Raw genomic sequence first — 23,966 nt, 5'->3', positions numbered from 1 at the left:
AAATATTGACTTTGCAATTAATTGCTGTTACACTGATCACTCTTTATAACATTATGGAGTATATGCAAATTGCCGCTATAAAAACTGAAGCAGTAGACTTTGTAAATATTAACATTTGAATCATTCTTAATACTTTTGGCCATGACTGTATGTATGTGTAAGCACTAAGTTGGTAGCTTAGTGCTACAATAGGTCCTTTAACAATTAGAGGGAGCTGGTGAGTCAGAACACAGGGAACAGAACAGATTGGAATGCAGTTTTTAATTCTCATAAAACCGGTTTCTTAAAAAGCTAAAAACACAATAAAATGTTTTCTTTAAATAATCTAAAATCAGTAAAACAACTAAAAACGGAAGGCTTCCAGTCCAGGATAATTGTGTCCTTAATTTTGAACTAAAATACACTTGAAGGGCTGAAATCACAGTAGCAGAGTCCACAAAGAAAGTCAGTTTCTTAGTTCCACCCCGCAGAAGTCTCGGGATTGGTCCAGTCACACCGCGTCCTTGCTGTGGTCCGCCCCAAGCGCCTCTCACTCACCACTGGACTCCTGCGAATACAAACACACGCTGGCCAGAAGCGTTGTTTGTGGAGCCAACTGATCTTTGCTGCAACCCTTCAGTCACAGCTTTAACATAATTATAAGGAGTTCATAAAAGGTTTAACAACAAATTTCGCAACAAGATCCCAAAATAAAAGTCCTTATTCAAACTAACACCCTACTAAATACAATAATTTTGAGCTTAGCTACATAGTAATGAGTAGAAACATCTATAGAATCAGCAGGATAATATTATGTTACAGATAACATTGAACTACCAGGCATTGAAAGGTAAGACACGTTTGAGACTTGTTTTTAATACTGATAAATACTGCCGACTATACATTCATATATCTGTTAGCTTGCATGTAATGATTACATTGCAGAACTTCTAGGCTAAGTTGAAAGTAAACGTGGACAAGAATATCTGATTGGTAAATTGCTTGAAGAAGGTTTTATGTAAAGGATGACAGTATTGATCTGGATAAGAACACTAATCACACTCAGTTGTGTTCTGCTAGCTACCTAGAAGTGGTGACTTATTGAACTATGAACAGTTGGCTGCTGACAGCCTGAGCCAAGACCACATCGAAAAGAGCCGCCCTGTCAAATCACCTCCTACAAGCAGTGAGACAACATCAAGACCTCATACAAGCCCCAAAAGCTGAGTTTTTAGGAAAGCTATGACCACAGAAAATTCAACTTTTATACCTTTAACGTTCATACAATGACAAAATACATTCTGTATAATTCAACATAAAAATCTTCAGGGTTACAATAGGTAACAAACAGTAAACCACTTTTTGAGTTCATGCAGGAATTTAGCAAATATGGGTGGCGTTCACATCCCTGAGATGAAACTGAACTCTAAAAGGCATGTTTGCAATAAATCAACCTCAGACATCATTAAAACACACATTACATCCACAGTGAAACTTGGTGTTGGCAGCATCATGATCTGGGTTTTCTTTATGGAAATAGTTTTTGTCAGGGTGGGTTGAACTATTAACAGCGCTAAAAAATAGTTAACTTTGATAGTAAAGAAGTTTAACTTTTATGAAGGATGAGTATATTTTATATTTTAGTGTCAGATGAGCCCAATAATTTATCCAAATGAACGAGAGGAATGACAAAATTTTGATCTCCTAAAACCTGGCTCTAACAATCTAACAGTCATATCAAGTCCTTTATAGTTGTTCGGTAGATGTCTCCATAAATCCATGAATAAGCAGAAGTTGGAACTTGTGATCTAATGTGATTAAACAAATCTGTATGTTGTGTTTAGCTAATTTACAACAGTCACTGATTTTAATATGCATCTGAAGAGTGAGGCCTCTCATCACCATGGATTCTCATGTGGACACTTGGATTGCTTTGCTTGAAGAAACATTTTCTACACATCAGACACAGGAAAGGCTTCTCACCTGTGAGTTAGCATGTGATCAGCCAGATGACAACTGTTTCTGAAAGATTTAGCACACGCTTCAGAAGCATACAGCTTCTCACCTGTGAGTTCTCATATGTTGAATCCTACTACTAGAGGAAGTAAAAGATTTATTGCACACTTTACAATGAAAAGGCTTCTCCCCTGTGTGAGTTCTTATGTGCTTACTTAGGCTACATTTATGGGAAAACTCTTTTGCACAAGTTGGACAGGAAAAAGGCTTCTCACTAGTGTGCGTTCTCATGTGACTAGCTAAATGACTACCAATGCTGAAAGATTTATAACACATTTCACCATTGTATGGCTTCACCCCCGTATGAGTTCTTATGTGTGTAATCAGGTTACCTCTATGGGAAAACTCTTTTCCACATGTTGGACAGGAAAATGGCTTCTCACCAGTATGCGTTCTCATGTGAACAGTTAAATTACTACCAGTGCGGAAAGGTTTATTGCACACTTTACAATGATAAGGCTTCTCGCTTGTGTGAGTTCTCATATGTGTAAGCCTACTATTTGAGGAAGTAAAAGATTTATCGCACAATTTACAATGATAAGGCTTCTCGCCCGTATGAGTTCTTATGTGCCTACTCAGGCTACCTTTCAGGGAAAACGCTTTTTCACAAGTTGGACAGGAAAATGGCTTCTCACCTGTGTGCATTCTCATGTGACCAGCTAAAGAACTACCATCGCTGAAAGATTTATCACACATTCCACATGCGTATGGCTTGTTGCCCGTATGAGTTCTTGTGTGCGTAATCAGGTTACTTCTATGGGAAAACTGTTTTCCACATGTTGGACAGGAAAATGGCTTCTCACCAGTATGTGTTCTCATGTGACGAGCTAAATAACTACCAGCGCTGAAAGATTTATCACACACTTGACAATGGTAAGGCTTCTCACCTGTGTGTATTCTCATGTGACAAGCCAGATGACTACTGCAGCTGAAGCATTTATCACACATTCCACAAGCATATGGCTTCTCCCCCGTATGAGTTCTTATGTGCTTACTCAGGCTACCTTTCAAGGAAAACTCTTTTGCACATGTTGGACAGGAAAATGGCTTCTCACCAGTATGTATTCTCATGTGACGAGCTAAATTACTACCTAAGCTGAAAGATTTATCACACATTCCACATGCGTATGGCTTCTCGCCCATATGTGTTCTTATGTGCTTACTCAGGTAACCGTTAGTGGAAAATCCTTTTGCACAAGTGGGACAGGAGAAAGGCTTCTCCCCTGTGTGCATTCTCATGTGACAAGACAGATGATTACTGCAGCTAAAAGATTTAGCACACATTTCACATGTGTACGGCTTTTCACCTGTATGAATTCTTATGTGAATGTTCAGGTAACCTTTAGTGGAAAACCCTTTTGCACAAGTTGGACAAGAGAAAGGCTTCTCCCCTGTGTGGGCTCTCATGTGGATATTTAAATTACTTTGACTGAGGAAACCTTTTCCACAAAGCACACACAGTAAAGATTTCTCTCCTCTATTTTTCCTAATTTGATTAGTCAAACATCTACACTTGGTGAAACATTTACCACATGCTTCACAAGGTTTATTGGTCTTATGTCTTTTTAGTTTTGAACCATCACTGTGATCTTTGGTTTTCTCTCGTCTCTTTTTATGCTTTAGCTCTTCATCTGTGTTTGATCCTGACTCTTCTTGATTATTATCCTGCTGATGTTGCTTCTCACCTTCAGGGGAGTCTGCATTGACAAGTTGGTTCATTTTCTCTTCTGGTTCATTTGTGTCATATTTTAAATCCAGAGGAGTCACCTTAAAGGTGTCAGCCTCCTGCTTCACTACAAGCTGCTCCTCATCCTCATTACTCCAGAGATCCCCATGTTCCTCTTTAATCTGTACAGGTTCTGGTTCCTCCTTTGTCACGTTCATCTGTTGCTGTTCAGGTTCAACTTGAAATAGTTTGTCACAAGCAGAAAACCCTACAAAGGTATCTGTCTCCTGCTTAACAAGTTGCTCTTCATCTGGAAAGATACACAGTCCAAGCTGTTCTTCTTTAATTCCTTGAGGTTCTGGTTCTTCCTCTTTCATGTCTTTGGTGTTTGGTTCCTTCAGGTTAATAATGAAGTTCCTCTCTTGGCCACTGGCAGATTGATCAGCAAGAACCTTCCAAGAGAACAAGAGGCTGTGAAATGTCTGAGGAGAGAAAAACAGAAGATATTAATTAGATTTACAAAGTAAAGTGTAACTTTAATTCAAACCCAGACAATGTCACTGCTTGTATATTTTCTGTGTGACACTGTAAATGTTTGGGTTTCAAAAGCTTGAGCTCAGAAAAAGGAGATTAAAAGTAGATCTTTGTTAAAGCCGCAGCACTGTAAAATCTCAAACCAATCCTCTTATTTGGAGAAGGTGAGGATTGCTCAGAGTTTTGTTCCTGTTCTCACCCCCCCCCTCTGCCCCTCAAGTTCTGGTAGAATCCCTTTATCTATTGGCTGTCCCACTTGTCATCATTCTGACGCGCTCACATAATGCCAGTGTGCTGCTCGTTCCTTGATAGTTTCCGTTTGCTGGCTGTGCACTTCTAGTGTTTATGTATCTGGTTAGCTTAGCGCTTAGCTTAGCAGTTAGCTTCAGTGTTAGCCGTTCATTGTAGCTCCGCTGCTCACACTGCATACTCTGAACATGGCTTAGAGTCGCAAGAAGCAAACTGCGTCCAGTTTATGAGAAGAAGATGAAGGCCTCAGCAGAAAGAAACAAGACAAGAGTGGATTTGAGAGATTTTTTTTCATGTGATCCCCTGAGGAGCAGAACAGCAGTTAAATTGTCTTGCACATGTGTAGTTATTCAGAAATGGACTCAGGGAAACTTCTGGAAAAATAGCAGACTCGATCCTTTAAGCAAATAGTAGGTATAGAAAATGCTTCCCATCTAGGGTGATCAGATTTCAAATAAGCAAATGTGGAACAACAGGATGCTGGTGAGGGACAATGTGGGACACGTAACCATAGCTATGACGACGACATTTTAATTTAACACAAATCACACATTACAACAATCAAGCTCTGCTTTGCCTGTTATTGCACAGCGATGAATTATCACAACTCATAAGTTTATAAAAAGCATTATTAAATTTTTGCGAAGTTAAAAAAAAACAAAAAAAACTTTAAACCAGCTCTGTGACTGGCGAACTGTGGCTCCACCGATCCACATTTTTTCACTTCCGATCCAATTCTGATACCAGAATTTGTGTATCTGTAGATACCGATACTTTTCTGACACCAGAGCTCTATTTGCTTTTTGTTGATATTTTGGACAGGCTCGCTGTAATAAACTCCTTTCTACCGACAAGTATATGTATGAATATAAGCATGTATCCCATAATACAACTTGGGATACATTTAAACTCACAAAATAAGTCAGCAAAACAATTTTTACATGAAAAATCCTACAAATGTAACAGAGATCAGAGCTGCTGTAGCTACACCACTCTGTCACAACAGCAAACAGGCTTAAATCAGAGGCAACTGTTTACTCAGTTATTCGTTCAACACAAGAACAGCTAACGACCAGCACACAGACCAGCTGACTTTAATGAGATTTAATTAGAAAAGTTGAACCAAAAAACCTGCGTTGCAACTCTTAAATGAAACGTGTTTGCGAGACAGCGAGTAGAAAAAAGTCAGACCAGCGCTTCATATGGACATTATTTCCTGTAAAGTAAGACGCTGTATGCGTAGTGATTGTTTTCATGTTCATGCATTATTCTCCAGGGCATCTCGCACTAACACAGCAGTGGCAGGAGGCCAGCTGGAGATCAGGCGTGTTTAGTCTTTGTCTATAAGTCAATGTTTCAATACATTTTTAAGTGGTACAGGAGCAGCATAGTTTTCACAACCCTTGCAAGCCCTCTTGTGGCCACAGACGATAATGTTTACTCCTTGGTTCAAACTAGAGGTCGATCGAAACAGGTTTTTTAAGGCCAACACCAATACAGATTATTTTGACACCAGGCAAACCGAGACCTGATGTGTGGGGATGGTTTTCCAATCGCTGCAGCGACCCCTGCCTCTCGGAGGTAGAATTGCATTAATAAAATCGGCCGTTCATAACGTTTCCAGATTGTTACCGAGAAAATCATTCTTTGAAATGTTATTTTCTCAAATAATGTTTTGTGCAACTCAGGATTTGCATTGTGAATGGATTGAAACACATGCCAAATGTTGTTCTAAATTAGTTAAGCTAACTGAACTTCATTCCATGTTCTTTAAATCAGATCTGCAGTGCACCAGGATTCCCCCAATTATTCTGATGGTGATCAACCACTTTTGTTTTGTCTTTTGTTTCTTTTGCATGTAAATAGTCCTTTGCTTAGTTTCTTTTTATCTTAGTTTTGCTTAGTAGTTTAATTAAGTTTCACTAGCCTAGTAGAGAGGATTCATTTATTGAAATATAGTGTTAAGATAAACAGTATTATATAGTGATTTTGTTGCTTTACTGCTTTTAACACTCCTATCCTGCGTTCTGCTCTTTTCTTTGCAAAGAAACCTGGTCAATATAATTGGAATGTGCTAACAGAGATTTTAGTCTCTTTTTAGACATTCTCAGATGCGAGTGAGTACCAGATGGTGCTGCCGTGACATTAGGGCTGATTCTGGGGACAAAGAGAAAAGGTGATGTCATTGACTTCTGCCTAATCCAGTTTTTGATTAAAATTTTGGAAGAGGAATATTCTATTTTATTTTTGTATTTTTTATTTTATTTCTTTTTATGTTTTTTTATTAGAGGGAACACTGTAGTTAAAATGTTTGTGACTAGATTACTGTAATTTCTTTTCAACTTAGGAAGCTTTCTTTGGCAAAAAATGTTGGCGGAGTGCGTTTCTGCTTTCAGAGATGAAGGCGCGATCTTGGGGGTTCGTGGATGAGGGCTTTTGCTGTAGAGATGGTGTGCGGCTGACCAAAATTCAGACTTGGGGGCATGAAAGTACTCTGAAAATGTATGACAACTAGCAGGGGGCTAAAACAGAAGCGTTGGGGAACCATCAACGGACTTGTCAGCAACAGAAACAAAGATGAGTTTGGCAGACACACCTTCCTGCATTTCACTTCAGATTTTCCTGTACACAATTAAAAACAAAATACACATTACAAAACACATTGATGATTATGTAAAGGTGAAAACTTTTAAAGAGGCAACCTTAAGATATAACAAGCTTCGTTAAAAAACACAGCATGAGAAGAAATGGGAAAGAGCATTAAGAAAATTATTTTGCACCAAAATATTTATTTACGTGATGGAATCATACAACAACCTAATAAATTAAGTGGGCATTACATCAACAGTTATATAGGATAAATTAATGAATTAATTCATTTTTCATTATCTAAGCGGAGTAACCTAAAGCTTTACACTAACTGCTAATGCGAACGGGAAAATAGCAAACACCCTATTTACTGGACATCTTAAAAGTAAGCAGAGGCGCAAATAAGACGCAAATAATTAGGATGCCGCTAAGGTCTGCCACTCTGGTAGACAAATAGAGCACAAAAAAGGGTTACAGGCTCAAATGGATAAGACTGCAAAATTAGCATAATGACTCCTAACTATCGTGGGTAAATTGGGGATTAAAGCACCAGTGAACAATTGTTTTGGAATTACACGCAGTTACCTACAAGATTTATGGAGATTTAATAACTTTACTCGGACTCAAATAACCCAATAATTCTACTTTTAACCAGATATTAGGCAAGGCAAGGCAAATTAATTTATATAGCACAATTCAGTACAGAGACAATGCAAAGTGCTTTACATGATTAAAATATAGGAATAAAAAAAAGAACATATGAAAACAGTAAAACAGTTTAACTTGAACATTCAAAGGCAATTTTAAACAAATGTGTTTTTAATCTCGATTTAAAGGAACTCAGGCTTTCAGCACTTTTACAGTTTTCTGGAAGTTTGTTCCAGATGGCATTCTGGCATTAAAACATTCTGATGAAAGAATAGACATATTAATGAGTTTAGCTAACTATTAGCCTAGGGGACTTTTAGGCCAGGATAATTTAAAGATTTTCCTCTTACATTATTGAAAAGACATAAAGCCAATTAGATTAGTTGGACATTTTGGATCTGGTCAGGATTGCGGGGTGGCTGTGATGACAAACAGGTAACAGCTTGAAGACGATATCAATGAATGAAGGTTAACTCTGAGGAACATCAAAGCTGCAATGGCACCTAATATTGGAACTCCTGCTTGGAACTCTTGAGCAGGACATATGGTGATACCCTGGGCTTACAACAGAATCAGAATCAAGTTTAATCACCAAGTAGGTTTGCACTTACAAGGAATTTGACTTGGTATTGATGGTGCATACATAAAATAAGAATACAGTGAAATAAGAAGTAAAAGGATATATACACAGAAGCTGTATACACTCAGCAGACTGTGCGTCAATGTAACGCAGGAGCTTGTAAGTCCTGAACGGGGGAGAGAGACAGTGTCCAGATTCACGGACGGCTCTTGGCCTTGTTCATAAGGCTGGTAGCAGATAGGGGAAAAACTGTTCTTGTGGCGTGAGGTTGCGGTCCTGATGGAACGCAGCCTCCTGCCAGAGGGAAGTGACTGAAATAGTCTGTGACTGGGGTGAAGGGATCAGCCACAATCTTCCCTGCACGCCTCAGAGTCCTGGAGGCGTACAGGTCCTGGAGAGATGGAAGATTGCAGCCAATCACCTTCTCTGCAGACCTGACGACACGCTGCAGTCTGCCCTGGTCCTTAGCAGTGGCACCAGCGTACCAGATGGTGATGGAGGAGGTGAGGATGGACTCAATGATGGAGGAGTAGAACTGCACCATCATTGTCCTTGGCAGGTTGAATTTCTTCAGCTGCCTTCTTCAGTAAGTCCATCCTCTGCTGGGCTTTCTTGGTGAGGGAGTTGATGTTCAGCTCCCACTGTAGGTCCTGGGAGATAATAGTTCCCAGGAAGTGCAGAAGACTCCACAGTGTCCGATGGTGGAGTCACAGAGGGTGATGGGGGTAGCTGGGGCTGAGTTCTTCCTGAAGTCCACAACCATCTCCACTGTTTTTACAGCGTTGAGCTCCAGGTTGTTCTCCCTGCACCAGGTCACCAGATGGTCAGCCTCCCACCTGTAGGCGGACTCGTCACCATCAGAGATGAGTTCGATGAGAGTGGTGTCGTCCGCGAACTTCAGGAGCTTTACAGACTGATGACTGGAGGTGGAGCTGTTGGTGTACAGGGAGAAGAGCAGAGAAGAAAGAACACAGCCCTGTGGGGAACCAGTGCTGATGAGCTGAGAGTCAGAGACATGTTTTCCCAGCTTCATGGGCTGCTTCCTGTCAGACAGGAAGTCTTTGATCCACCTGCAGGTGGAGTCGGGCACGTTCAGCTGGCAGAGCTTCTCCTGAAGTAGAGCTGGGATGATTGTATTGAAGGCAGAGCTGAAATCCACAAACAGGATCCTGCCATAGGTTCCTGCAGAGTCCAGGTGCTGGAGGGTGTGGTGAAGGGCCAAATTGACAGTGTCGTCTGCAGACCTGTTGGCTCTGTAGGCAAACTGTAGGGAGTCCAGGAGGGGGTCTGTGATTTCTTTTAGGTGTGAAAGCACGAGGCGCTCAAAGGACTTTATGACCACAGAGGTCAGAGCGACGGGTCTAAAGTCATTAAGTCCTGTGGTCCTTGGCTTCTCGGGAACACGAATAATAGTAGAGGATTTGAAACAGGCTGGCACGTGACATGTTGCCAATGAGGTGTTAAAAATGTCTGTGAACACTGGAGACCGCTGGTCAGCACAGTGCTTCAGGGTGGATGGAGAGACTGAGTCTGGTCCAGCAGCTTTCCTGGGGTTCTGTCTTCTGAAGAGTTTGTTAACATCTCTCTCATGAATGGAAAGAGATGTCATTGGGGAGGAGATGGAGGTGATCTGTTGGGTGGAGTCGTGGGGGGTTATAGGGGGTTTTCACTGACGTCACTGGCCAACTTCCGGTCCGCCATATTGGGTGGTTCACTTCCTTATCTCTAGTTGCCGTACACGTATTATCGTATCGCGAATGGATAAGTACGCCAGCGGGCTAGAGCGACCAGATAAGGACGTATACCTGAGGAAATGTTCCGTGATCGACCATATGGACCCGTATGCCCTCCACGGTGCCTTGTTTAGCCGTAATCCAGATGCATTACCTGGTGTTCGGTGAAAACCCTCTGCACACTCTTGAGGAAATGAGAGCTTACAAGGGTCTAGAGGCTCACAACCAGTTCACATCTGGTTATGTACATCAAGGAAATCGCCATCATACGTGGACGGGTGAGTTTTAATAAGATGGTAAAAATGTAAACAATCCGACGCAAATGCGTCGCATGCTTCTGCAGTGGCTAACAGCCGGCGGCCGGCAGTGTGCGAAGGCGCTTGGCTGCAGGGCTGATCGACGCCGCTCGCGGCTTTAATTATTTAAGCAGAACAATGACCAGTGCAAAATTAAGTTGTATTTACCGTATTGGCGCCGGTAGGAGCTGCAGATCATAAAGCCAGCAAACAGTGGGAACACAGCAACTTGTTCAAAGGTAAGCTGCGCTCAGACGGGCTCTGGCGCATGCTAGTTTAGTAGCTGCTAACCGTTAGCGCTAACAACCACTCATGCATGTAATGTACTTTTAACTTGCTGCTATGTGTTTCAAAGATTTAGAACACACTCTCATTGACATCGGGATACTGTGGAAAGTTATGTTCGGTCGACTTACAGCCACGATCCAAGCGAGCCGACGACTCTTTGTTATCTCTGTAACTCGTTCAAAGGTAAGCTGCGCTCAGACGAGCTCTGGCACATGCTAACCGTTAGCGCTAACAACCACTCGCGCATGTAATGTACTTTTAACTTGCTGCTATGTGTTTCAAACGTTTAGAGCACACTCTCATTGACATCGGGATACTGTGGAAAGTTATGTTCGGTCGACTTACAGCCGCGATCCAAGCGAGCCGACGACTCTTTGTTATCACTAACAGTTGTTCTCCGTGGTTGCGCCTCCAGGCAGGAAAGCTGTGGAAAATTAATCTGTTTCTATGTTTTCCCATGGCGATCATGTGTCGCGCTGTTACAGCCCACAATACAGCAACGGTTTACCATGGTTGAAATCAAGTTAAGGTAAATTTAATCAAATTAAAACACGGCTGAGAGAGGGAGTACAGTACACGGTAGTAATAGGCAGTAGAGGCGGCGGAGGCCGCGGAAAGTAATAAGTCATAACGCCCAAGCCCTATTATTAATATATTCTTCTTACATGTTTTAAATACTTAACAGTTAATTACCTGTGACAAAGTGAGCACCGCAGACTCCAGCTTAACACCGTCCAAATCGGACCTGGATATCCGTGTCAGCCATAGGTGACGGCGTTGTTCAGAGAGCTGTTTTGTTTTTTCACATTGATTCACTATTACGGCTAGTAGGCGATAGAAAGAGCGTTGATCTCCACCTCCACGGGCCGTGCAACCAACCATTAAACACGTTTTCCCCATTGTTCACTTCCAATACTGCCTAAGGCGTCATACAATGCAGGTCAACGGTGCGAAATGACTGCCACCCAATATGGCGGACGCGCTGAGTAGTCACGTGAGCGTGACGTCAGCTGAAAACCCCCTATTGCAGGACTGTCCCTTTGTCTGTCGAAACGACAGTAGAAGGTGTTAAGGTCGTTTGCCAACTGTCGATCGTTCATGGAGAGGGGGGTTTTAGGCTTGTAATTTGTTATCTGCCTGAGACCTTTCCTTTCCTTTCCAAATCCGCAAAAAATAATTTACTGGTTTCAGGCTCCAGACACGGGTTGGTGCAGTAAAGAGGCAAAGCTCTGTAATCTGTCATCACTTCATGCACTGTTAGTAACAAAACTACCTCTCTCCCCATCACGGTTTTCCTCAAGTCCGGTAGTGTGCTCAACATTCAGAATTTGGATACAGTTTAGGCAAACATTTTAATTGTCTGACCTTTCTATGCTAATTCCCATATGTAATAACCACCCTTTTCCAGCCATCGATCTTGAAGCTACGTTTATGTACTACATGTAAGGATTTTTTCATAGATAATATTTTTCCTACTTTCACAGATTTGGCCAAAAAACACTTCAGAAGATACGAATCAAGCGGCGCATCTTCAGATACACCACTTTATTCAAACGGACAACCTACCGTTTCCTCAATTACTTGAGAATTCAAACTGGGATGTTATACTAAAGATCCCCATAACTTTAAAGGGCCAAATCTCTAATTTACATAACTCAATTATATAATTTAATAGCGTATCAACAGACATCAAGACAAAATGGTAAGAAGAATTAGGGACAGTCATTTCAGATGAGACGTAGGTTAGAGCTCTTAACTGTGTGAAAGGAACTTCTTGTGTCTGTCTCAATCTGATTCAATTTAAAATTCTCCACCGTACTCACTATAGTGAGGTCAGACTTGCTAAAATATATCCTGAAATAGATGACACGTGTGATTGCTGTAGAGCCACCAACGCAGACTTAGCGCATATGTTCTGGTCATGCTCTAAGTTGGGACGGTTTTAGAAATCAATATTTGGGATTTTGAATGTTGCTTTTGACCTATGTCTACAACCTAGCCCTTAATTAGCTATATTTGGGGTTAACACTGTGATAGCCACTAGCGAGAAAAATGTTATTGCTTTTGCAACTCTGATTGCTCGAAGGAGAATACTTTTAGAATGGAAATCCCAATTACCACCTAAGGCATCAATGTGGCTTTCTGATTTGATGATGTTCCTAAAAATTTAAAAAGTTAAATACTTTCTTTGAGGATCAACCAAAAATATTCTACAACGTATGGGACCTTTTAATGGGTTATTGATAGTTAATATGAATTCTTACAAAGAAAATGATAACTCAAATACATTGGCATTCTGAAAGCACCTGGTCATGAGGGTGTCAGAGTACACTGGGAGACATCGTTCCACAGGATACTGGAGGGTGAAAATGAGGACAGGTTGTAATAGTCGTACCTAAATTCCTAAGCTATACTGATTAGTATGTGACCCTCCTTTACATTAAGATGTGGAAAGGCTGTAGCAATGAAGACATATGTTTACTTGTAAATGTGTTTATTTACAGAAGTTATTCCAATCTTGCAAAAACTTTGATTTCATCCACAATGTACACACAGAACTTTTCATAGTCCTCCCTCTCTACAAAAACAAAAGTGAATTGCTCTGCTGGCATTAACGTATAATAAATACATTTAAATGGTAGTTTAAACGATAACCTTTAAATATAGTTGAAGAGCATTATCCCAGATCACATATTTAAAAGAAACCCACTAGCATTAGCCTATAGCATTGCTATGTGCGACAGCCTTTGAATGACTTGAGTACATTGCACCGTAAAACTCATGTATTATAAAATGACAACATAATGCAAAATGTTAGAAAAAATAATGAAGATACATACCAAGTTATCCGTATCGAAAGGAAAATGTGTTTGGTTTACTTGGCCAACACAAAGAAAAGAACGCTGTTACAATCCCCGTTATTTTAAATTAATTTAATATAGGACTTTACATATCTTAAAGTTTAATCTGCTGCTCTTTAATAGTCATACTAGTATATACCAATACTATATTAATATGTTCTCATTTCAATGATAAAATGGACAACCACTCATGTAACAATTCAGTCTTGGTGTCACCGTCTTACTCGAAGTACAGTATTGGGTCCTCCATGCTGCTTATGTGTTAAGAATTACTGCACATTTAAACATTGACAACTCACCATTGTTAGTGAAATAATTAGTTGTCTGAGAGGATATAGGTAAGGAGAAGCTGTTATCTACACTTCAGATATATGATGTAAGAAATGTGTTTGGAATGTTAAGATAAATTATATGAAATGGGCTAAAGAGAGCAACTACCGCCCAGTTGTACCTTTGTTGAAATTTGAATGTAATATTTTAAATGCTGTTTGTATCAGTTACAGTTCTACTTTCAGTGCAGAGTAAATAGAATAAATGTATTTGCAGTCCCTTGAAAGTACAATTTTGCTGTGTTTTATGATACAGAGTGAGTATGTTAGATAAAAAAATAAGGGTGAGGTTTATTGTTGTGGGAGGTTTGGGTGGAATTCTAAGCAATAGTAACTGAGTTCCCATCTTTACTAAATGATGAGACTGTGGTATAACGTTCCAGCACTTTTATTGAGAAACAGAGCAGAGATTCACATAGATGGAAAGTAATCGCACCCCACGGTTCCGCTGCGGTCTCTGTCTGCCCTGTCCCTGTCTGCCCTGTCTCTGTCTGTGTCGCTTTTCGGGCTTCCCCTAATACTGCACCGTGGCCTTCCCATTAGACAAAACAAAGACAGTCTATCGTAAACAATCAGTATCCCTCAGCAGCTGCAGCATTTGGCCTTGCAATCAGAAAACAGTGGATCTTATACACAGACATCAGGTCTCCAGGCCTCCTCTGTCCGAGTGGTGTGAGGCCATAGTGACTTCAGAATAATAATTCTTATAACATTCCTCTCTTTTTTTTTTTTTTTTTTTTTTTTGATGATGGCGTCGTCAGCATCAAGACAAAACAAGATGACCCATCACTTGAAAATGTGAACCAAGCACAGAGGAACCATTTCTGTAAACTCGTAAAGTGGGACCCAAAGGGTTCCCGTGTTGGAACCGGGCAGTGCTGGAACTTTTAGTACAGATCAACATGAATGCTTCAAAGAGGTTTAACACACAAGATCAAAGATTTAGCTTTTGTCTACAATTTAGGATTGATCTAATTAGGTAAGGCCTGTTTTAGATACCTATGCGCACATTATTTTAAAATTACATTAGACTATGGTAAGCTAAACCCTGTTCATTAACCAAGGTCGAATCCGTCTACTCTTTACCCACCCTGAATACCCTCCTACTCCTTTCTCCACTCACCCCTACGATGGACAATAATCCACCACTCCAAACTTACAACACCAGGAGCAAAGGCAGGAGAGGTTCAGTGCGGGCAGGGGAACCTCCAGAAAAAGCTACCCCTAGGGGGCAGTAAAAACTGCAAGGCCCCCTCCCAGGGAGATCTGCTCTCGGCCAATCTGAGTCCTGCCGCGGTCGCCAATTTGGCGTAAACGAACAAGATCTCTGACCGACGAGCGAGGGAGTCCGGGGACAGGAGCTGCTTTGGCCGGCCCGGAGAGGTTATCCGGCCTTTGGTACCCCGAATGGATTTTCAAGGGATGTGGAGGAGCTCTTGGTCTCGGAGCGTCTCTGGGCGTCGGCGCGAAGATCCGAACCTTTCTTTCATGAGACGGTAAGGGGATTATTTTCCAGCTCTTTTAAAAACAAACGCGATTGGTCAAAAATGCTTGCAAGCTTTTAAATTTTAAACCCCATTTTAAAGTATACCTCAAGAAATTTTAAAATTTAAAACTGTAAACCTAAAAGGTAGTAAAAGTAAAAGCCGGTAGAAATAATGAATTATATTTAATCCTTAAGGCAAATAAAACAGGGTTCGCAATACCGAACGGTGACTAAGGTTTAAACATTAAACTAAAATTCAAAATTTAATTAGAATACGTTTTCAGCTGAAATACGGACTTTCCCACAAGGGGGAAGGAGGGGCAGAGTGATTTTCACCTGGAGAACAGGTGACCGGCTGAGCAGTTTCCAGCTGGTCCATTAAAGTCCTCTTGTCTTGGGTTTGTGCAAGAGGCTGTCCACTTCTGTTGTGGATGAAAGCGGCAGGGATGCTTAAGTCCTTGACTGTTGCGAAGACGTTTGCAGCTTTGATAAGTGGGGACCCCGACCATTATACCAAAAAGCCGACCATCAGATGTGAGGCCTTTCATTTTAGTTGGTCGATCGTGCTAAAGACGAGTAGAAAATAACAATAAAAACACAAAAAAAGGATAAAATAAATAAAAACAAACAAAAAAAAAAAGAGTCTGGATGCAGAAGAGTCAGTGAAATGGGGGAAAGGCAGAGGTTTTTCAGGGTCAAGCCTAGCCCCAGGGTGAGACGTTCGATTTCATGCTGAAAAACGTAGGGGCCCAGACGCATGACATGCATAAATGATTTGAAATGATTTGATTAAACATGCAGATTTCTCACATAGGGATTATTATTATTACTATTATTTTTATTTTATTGCAGTACTGCTACTAAATAATAAAAATAAAATTAAGGAAAAAAAAAGAAAAGCGATAAAAACAAGGAAACGGAAACGAAACTAAAAAGGCGTTGCACCGGGGAAGCGTTTACGTGGGGACCGATTAGGCACTTCCGTTGTGGATAAAATTGGTCTAAACTGCTAATAGCGACGTATAACTTTCAAAAATGGGTAAGCGTCCAAGTGTCTGCGAGACACAGAGTTGTATCCTTGCGGGACTGAAGCGTAAAACCGCGTGTGGACGAAACATCGGGGGGTCGTAACCAGCGCACGCTCTCCACCTTTTAAACTAAGCGGGAACTTAACGCGTTGAAAACATCTTTCGGCGTTGACGTTTAAAAATGATGAAAAACATAGAACTATTTAAGATGGTGAAAAAGCAGGCCTGCACGTGTTTGTCTGTCTGAATGTCATCGTTTGTATGTAACCGTACGTGTGTATGTATCTATGTAACTAAACGTTCGTCTGTGTGAATTAATTCGGGGTAAAAGTAATGTTCATTGTTTCAGAATGTTCATTTGTTTTGGGAGAACTGCAGCTCCGTAATTCAAATGACATTTTAAGCATGGACTATGTTAACAATAGAGGTACAGTAAAAGAGAGATTTAAATAACAAAGTTTGTTTTTTAACATTAAATATCAGGACCAAATTAAATTGATACACGGAGATATTAACATGGCTTGAACGGAAATATTTCAGCTTTGTTAGAAATTGGAAATAAGCGTTACATAAGCTTGTTAAGTTTACTGTTTTACAAATTTAGGCTGAGATCCTATCACTTGTTTTTTAGCCCTAAAGTAATTTAAAATTACTGAGATCTCATTGCTTATAATAATAATGATTCATCACAAACCAGTCCAGTTGAAAGAAGTTTAGATATACAAGATTTTTGATTTAAATAGATGAGGGAAAACTGTGCTTTGAACAAACTGTATGGAACTAAATATGGTTGCTTTTCTAAGGTTTTTCTATTCATTTATTTTATTTATTTTTTAACTTGGAATTTGAATGCAACTAATGAGAAATTTTGAGAAGCGTCAAAATATCAGAAGGCCACGTTACACGCGTCATCAGTTACGAAATCATCTGATGTTATTAGTTATGCTGAGCTGAGGCGATCCTCAGAGGGACAGTATAACCTGAGAAGGACAATAGATATGGAAAACAAATCTGACCATGATTTAAACATCTGAATGTTTATGGAGAGGCTGGGTCTGTGTGTTCTGGCCTGGGGCACGAAAACTATGTCAGAGGGAAAAAATAAAATAAAGCCAGCTTCTGAAGGGTTAAATTTTAATTCTAATCTTGGTTTGTTTTGGGTAGCCTTCTCAATGTGCGGAATAATGGGGAAAACTCTTATCATTTATAGAGAAACACTAGAAGTTCAGTAAACTAAAAGGGAAAAATCATTGTTTTAAAGTTTCACCCTTGACCAATTAAGATTGAAAAGGTATATATAAATAAAAGTATTACTAACAGCAAATACACATGGTCAAAGGACCAGAAATATATCAAAAAAGTTTGTAATAAGTCAAAAACCTATGTCATATTGGAAAAGACATAATTGTGCTCCTTGGAAAACAATTTTGTTTTAGTTTTTTGGTTCATTTCTTTCGTTTTTTTTTTCTTTCTTTTGGAGGGGTTTTGAACAAAGTTTCAAAGGAAAGGTGAAGAATAGAAACCTTCCCAGGATCAGAGAAAAAAAGGGAAAAACATCACGTTAAAGGGACACTAAGGGGACCAGGGTTTTAACTGCATGCTATTAACACTCTTGTTTTTCTCTGAGTTATTGCTTTCAGATTAAAGGAGTTATAATCAGATTTGGACACTAAATTATACTTGGTTTTAACCAAGTTATGCCAGATCTTCCAGCAGGAAAGGTGGTGTCTTAAAAATGTTTGTTGCTTTCTGCTATTAACAGCTCTATCTTTCTGCTTCTTTTTCTTTGCAAAGAAACCTGGTCAATATGATAGGAATGTGCTAACATAGAGATTTAGTCTCATTTTAGACATTCTCAGATGCGAGAGAATGCAGAAACAGTGCCGCAGTGCCATGGGGGCTGATCCTTGGGACAAGGACTAAAGGTGATGTCATTGACTTCAGCCTGATCCAGTTTTGAGTTTTATTTTGTCAGAGACAAAGTTTGATCTATTTTTTATCCTTTTGTTTCTTTTATGTTTGTCATGTTAGAGGGAACACTGTAGTTAAAATGTTTGTGACTGTTTTGCTGTGGTTTCTTTTCAACCTATGGAGCGTTTTCTTTGGCAAAAAATGCTGGCAGAATTCATTCTGTTTGCAGGCGTGAGGACTGGAGGATGGACTCTTGAAGGGAAGGAGAATGTTGGGCTGCTGAATTTAGACATTGGACTGGAAAAGGACATTGAAGGACTATGACTGAGGCATCGGACAACCTTCGACAACAAACACAGATGAGTTCTGCAGACACGACTTCATGCATTTCACTTCAGATTTTGTTGTACACAATTAAAACAAAACACACATTACGAAACACATTAAGATTATGTAAAGGTGAAAACTTTTATAGAAGCACCTTGATGGAATCATGGAGCAACTTAATAAATTAAGTGGGTATTATATCAACAGTTAAATAAATAAATTAATTAATTAGTTTTCACTATATAAGTAGAGTGATGTGAACTTTTAAATAGCATTTTATTTAATAAACATCTTAGTGTAAGCTGATTTCTGCTACTCTGGCAGGCATCAATAAAACGCAAAGAAAGATTACTGGCTAAAATGGGTAATGTTGCAATAAAATTAGCATAATGACACATCCTACTAACTAACATGGGTAAATTTAGGATTAAAGCATCAGGGTAAAATGGTTACAATATTTATGGAGATTTAATATCTTTCAACTAGAACACAAATAACTCAAAAGTCTTTTTAACCAGTTAACCCGTTAACCTGAGGGCTTTTAGATCAGGATAATTTAATGGTTATCGTCTTACATGCAGAAAATAAGTAAGATTATTTTAATTAGATTAGATTATGGGGACATTTTGGATCTGGTCAGGATGGTTGGGGGGCTGTGATGATAAAAGGGTAACAGCTTGAAGGTGATATCAATGAATGAAGGTTTTCTCTGAGGAACATTAAAGCAGCAAAGACACCCCACATTGGAACTCCTGTTTTGAACGGGACATAAGGTGAGATCCTTACAATGAGAGACGTTCCACACAGGGGGGTGTGGAGACCCCTGGGGCATGGCACCCAGGACGAGCTGCTGTGGACTTGACACAGCTGGTGGAACCAGAGGGACGACAAGGTGGTCCCATATGTCATCTGACACCTTACACTGACTGTAAAGGGTTCTGGGTTTTCAGGGTTGCTGAAAACAGAAAGCTTCAGAGAACCTTAACCTTTCCTGACCAGGCACTCAGAATACATAGATCATAGATCAGATTGCAGAGGCCTAGACAAATAGGAACGCAGAGACGCGTTCATCCAAGAACTTCTTAATCAAAGTCCTTAATCCTCAGTTTAAGAAGATAAATAAATAAATAATGACAATGTACACAATGTAAGGTTTACTTTATTTTAGGATTAATTTGGGAACTAATTCTGATTTGCTTAAGTAGCTTTAGTTGTTCTACAATGTTAGAGCGTTTTCAAAAGCTCCTGTTCTCTCTCATTGCTTTGTTTGTAGAACCATGGCGTCCTTGAACAGTAACAGCATGGTGTAAATATTTTGTCTTTTCGGTGCAGAACAGCACCTCGCTTTCTTTAAAAAAAAAAAGAGGGAGAGAGGGAAAAGGCTTTCACATGGAAAGGCTTTATTTTTCTCAGTTGGGTTTTCAAAATAATTGGGAAATGACATGAATCGAATATGTTGATGAAATTATGTTGCAGAGAACTTCAACTGTCAGACAACAACAGTTAAGACACACATTGAAAGCATTCTGTTAAGAATTTACTGCATATACATTTGAACTTAAAGATTACTATTTTAATTAATAATTAAATTGCAGAATTCTGAAAGCTAAATAATTGTGCACAGAAATATCTTGAATGTGAAAGTGCTTGGAGGATGTTTTAATAAATGACACATGAAAGGGGTTTTGATAAGAACACTAATTACACCTTGTTTCTGTTCTCTAGTGGGAACAAGGACTCGTGTCTGCAGACCATCTTCACAAAGTGTTTTATTAGAGAGAAATGCAAAATAAAATGCTCAGTGCCCATCCAGAACTGAACGCTTATTACCATCCAGCTCAATCGTCCAGCCTGCGAGGAGGAACCAAGAAGAGGACTGGGGATGAAGAAGCCAGAGAACTCTGATTCCTTATTCTTCAACGGGAGGAGTTGCCTGAAGAGACCCTAAGCGCGATTAGATTATTTTCTGCCTTGTGCCTGAATGGCCTGAAGGCTTCCTTAACCTTGCATTCTTGACGTTTCAGACTCTCCTCATATTGTGTTGCTGTTTGTTTAACTGCTCTGTTCCACTGACTCACATGTTTGATTTTTTTTGTGTTATGAGATCTACACTTTAATATTACATCATGTTGATCAATATGGTTTTATGGTAAAAAAAATGGAAACTGTTTGCTTCAGACACACAAAGATCTATGGTTTATGCACCTTTTGATTTGATATAGGAAGAACCAGGATCGGATTGGCTCTAAAGATCCCTTTAATATTAGCTGGTAATGTTAACACTTAGATTCAATACAGGGTTTTCAGGCTCAGATTGGCCGAGAGCAGATTTCCCTGGGAGGGGGGCTTGCCAGTTTTTACTGCCCCCTAGGGGTAGCTTTTTCTGGCGTTTCCCCTGCCCGCACTGAACCTCTCCTGCCTTTGCTCCTGGTGTTGTAAATTTGGAGTGCTGGATTATTGTCCATCATAGGGGTGAGTGGAGAAAGGAGTTGGAGGGTATTCAGGGTGGGTCAGAGTAGACGGATTCGACCTTGGTTACTGAACAGGGTTTAGCTTACCATAGTCTAATGTAATTTTAAAATAATGTGCGCATAGGTACCTAAAACAGGCCTTACCTAACTAGATGAATCCTAAATTGTAGATGAAAGCTAAACCTTTGATCTTGTGTGTTAAAGCTCTATGAAGCATTCATGTTGATCTGTATTAAAAGTTCCAGCACTACCCGGTTCCAACACGGGAACCCTTTGGGTCCCACTTTACGAGTTTACAGAAATGGTTCCTCTGTGTTTTGTTCACATTTTCAAGTGGTGGGTCATCTTGTTTTGTCTTGATGCTGACGACGCCATCATCAAAAAAAAAAGAGAGGAATGTTATAAGAATTATTATTCTGAAGTCACTATGGCCTCACACCACTCGGACAGAGGAGGCCTGGAGACCTGATGTCTGTGTATAAGATCCACTGTTTTCTGATTGCAAGGCCAAATGCTGCAGCTGCTGAGGGATACTGATTGTTTACGATAGACTGTCTTTGTTTTGTCTCATGGGAAGGCCACGGTGCAGTATTAGGGGAAGCCCGAAAAGCGAGGCAGACAGAGACAGGGCAGACAGAGACTGCAGCGGAACCGAAGGGTGCGATTACTTTCCATCTATGTGAATCTCTGCTCTGTTTCTCAATAAAAGTGCTGGAACGTTATACCACCGTCTCGTCATTTAGTAAAGATGGGAACTCAGTTACTATTGTTTAATATTCCACCCAAAACTCCCACAACATTTATCTCTGCAAATTTCTATATGTTCTAAAGAAAATACAGGATAAAATCTACAGACAGAGATATTTTGACTATATTTGCACCCATTTACCGTCTGTCTCTGTTGCTGGTAAGTTCAAATGCAAACTTTTTCAAAGTGAGAAAAAAGTCCCAATTCGAAATTCATCAGTTCCAGTGATGCTTTAAACATTAACAAACAGCATCTAGTGTGTCGTGCTTATAAAATTTCTATAAATGTAGCAAGAAATACTGTTTTTCTCTTCAGACAGACGTCCTGACGCTCAAGTCAAGCATAAAAAAATAAATAAATTCGAGCATGCATATTGCCTAGGACCAATGAAGCTTTGGACCAATAGTGTCCCTACCAAATTTCAAATCAAACCTACGCCCTTGCTCTGACGCCTCTGCAGCATAGGCAGAATCCGTTCAACAAGGCGTCTATGTCTGTGGGTGCCACTAGAGACCGTCACGCTAGTGGCAGCCATAGACATATTATATGATTATATACATACATACATACACATTATTTATATATATATATATATATATATATATATATATATATATATATATATATATATACACACACACACACACACACACACATGTATGTATGGATGTATGCATGTATGTATGTATGTGTATTGACATACTCACTTGGAAGTACACTCCGATATTAGACACAAAAGCACAATGTCAAGAAATATGCACTAATTTTTGTAAAAATGACCAAGATATGTAGACAATACTATAAGACAACCATGTTAACAGTTTATTAAAAAAAAAAGTTGATTTGGTGTTGAGTTATCCTTTAAACCGAGGCTTTTCGGCTCACTTCAATGTTTTGTTATGGTTGGTCCGTATATGGCGGACGCGCTCACGTATCGCTGCAGCTCAAACAATTAATGCAACAGTTACTATTAAGTTCAGCTTCTTACCGTCAGACTCGCTTTTGTTCCTCGGAGAAAAGCCTCCAAACAGCCCAGAGTCCAATAAGTGTCCAGTGTTCTCAATGAGAAGTCACTTTTTCCCTTTTCCTCTAACAGGAAACTTCTCTGGCCGTTAGCTTCTCAGTTAGCTCTGATGCTAACTGCTCCCTCGCAGGCTGTCACTTCTTCTAAAACGGAGACAAATAGCGGTTAAGACGAGCTGCACATGCTGTCAGAGTCTAGGAGGCTTTAGCTTTGTCTCTTACCCAGTTCTCTGGTTGGCAGCTTAAGGCCTCACAAGACAAGTCTAAGGTTTTTTGGTCACATGTAAAAGTTCTTCTTCTTCCCCTTTTGTTTTTTTCTTCTTCTTCTATAGCGTTTTCTGGCAGTTTACAAACTTTGTATATTGCCGCCATCAAGTGGACGGATATGTAATTCAGAAATAAATTTTCCTGTATTTCTTAAAATCTTAAAATAACTAAATTATATACATACGTATACACTCACACGCACATACATGCTAAATCCTCTCTTTGTATCTTTTAAATATTTAATAAGTGCTTAAATAATTTTTTCTGATTGATGCTTCCCTAATAAATCAGCCATATTTACTGAACTTCCCATTGCCCTTTTCAGTTCTTTCCTCTCTTTTATATATTTTCTACAATAAATCAAAACATGTTCTGTTAATCCATATTTCCTCTCTCCTATTGATTATAGTATTATTTCTTATGATTACCTCCTTCTGTATTTTATATAAATGCCTTCATTTTTCTTCTAAATTCCATCTCTCCTGCCATATATTATTTATTTTATCTCTAATAATTACTTTTATTTCTGCTCTACCTAGTGGGACATCATATTCAATTTCTCTTGACTTAATTGCTTCTTTATCCAACTTATCTACTTTTCCGTTACCTACAATTCCTGTGTGTGCTGGAACCCATGTGAATTGAATACTTATTTTTTGTTGCGTTATACCATATATCAAATAACTAACTTCGTCTAAAAGATCTTGACGGCTTTCAGATTTTCCACTTTTAAAACTAGTCAGGCAAGACATTGAATCTGAACAGATAACTACATTTCTAGGCTTCACCTCCAGCACCCACTGCAATGCCAAAATAATTGCCAACATCTCTGCTGAAAAAAAATATAAATTATCTGTTGTTCTTTTTCTAAAAACATTTTGTTTCGGAATATAAACTGCTACTGTTGTTTTACCATTTTCCTCTTTTGATGCATCTG

General features: G+C 39.6%; 1 protein-coding gene across 5 annotated transcripts; it reads right to left on the bottom strand.

The window, feature by feature from the left end:
- Window positions 1-242: 242 nt before the first annotated feature.
- On the bottom strand, window positions 243-23,123 carry LOC110367908 (gastrula zinc finger protein XlCGF57.1). 5 transcript variants are annotated; one of them, XM_036131874.1, is made up of 4 exons: window positions 22,985-23,094; window positions 22,728-22,906; window positions 3,984-4,143; window positions 243-3,879 (listed from the first exon to the last, which is right to left on the bottom strand). In XM_036131874.1, the coding sequence occupies exon 4, from the start codon at window positions 3,877-3,879 to the stop codon at window positions 2,041-2,043; it is 1,839 nt and encodes a 612-aa protein (XP_035987767.1). In that variant the 5' UTR covers window positions 3,984-4,143; window positions 22,728-22,906; window positions 22,985-23,094; the 3' UTR covers window positions 243-2,040. The 5 variants fall into 5 exon arrangements, with proteins under 5 accessions (XP_035987767.1, XP_035987764.1, XP_035987765.1 ...); XM_036131871.1 differs by having other exon boundaries at window positions 243-4,143; window positions 22,728-22,903; window positions 22,985-23,123; XM_036131872.1 differs by having other exon boundaries at window positions 243-4,132; window positions 22,985-23,096.
- Window positions 23,124-23,966: the final 843 nt, after the last annotated feature.

The sequence above is a fragment of the Fundulus heteroclitus genome, unplaced genomic scaffold (assembly GCF_011125445.2).
Source record: "Fundulus heteroclitus isolate FHET01 unplaced genomic scaffold, MU-UCD_Fhet_4.1 scaffold_46, whole genome shotgun sequence".
Taxonomy (NCBI): domain Eukaryota; kingdom Metazoa; phylum Chordata; class Actinopteri; order Cyprinodontiformes; family Fundulidae; genus Fundulus; species Fundulus heteroclitus.
The sequence above is the reverse complement of the archived record's forward strand: the minus strand, read 5'-3'. Positions and strand labels throughout refer to the sequence as shown.

Coding starts and splice junctions, on each gene's coding strand:
- LOC110367908 (XM_036131871.1), bottom strand. CDS start 4,038: ATGAAAGAGGAAGAACCAGAACCTCAAGGAATTAAAGAAGAACAGCTT.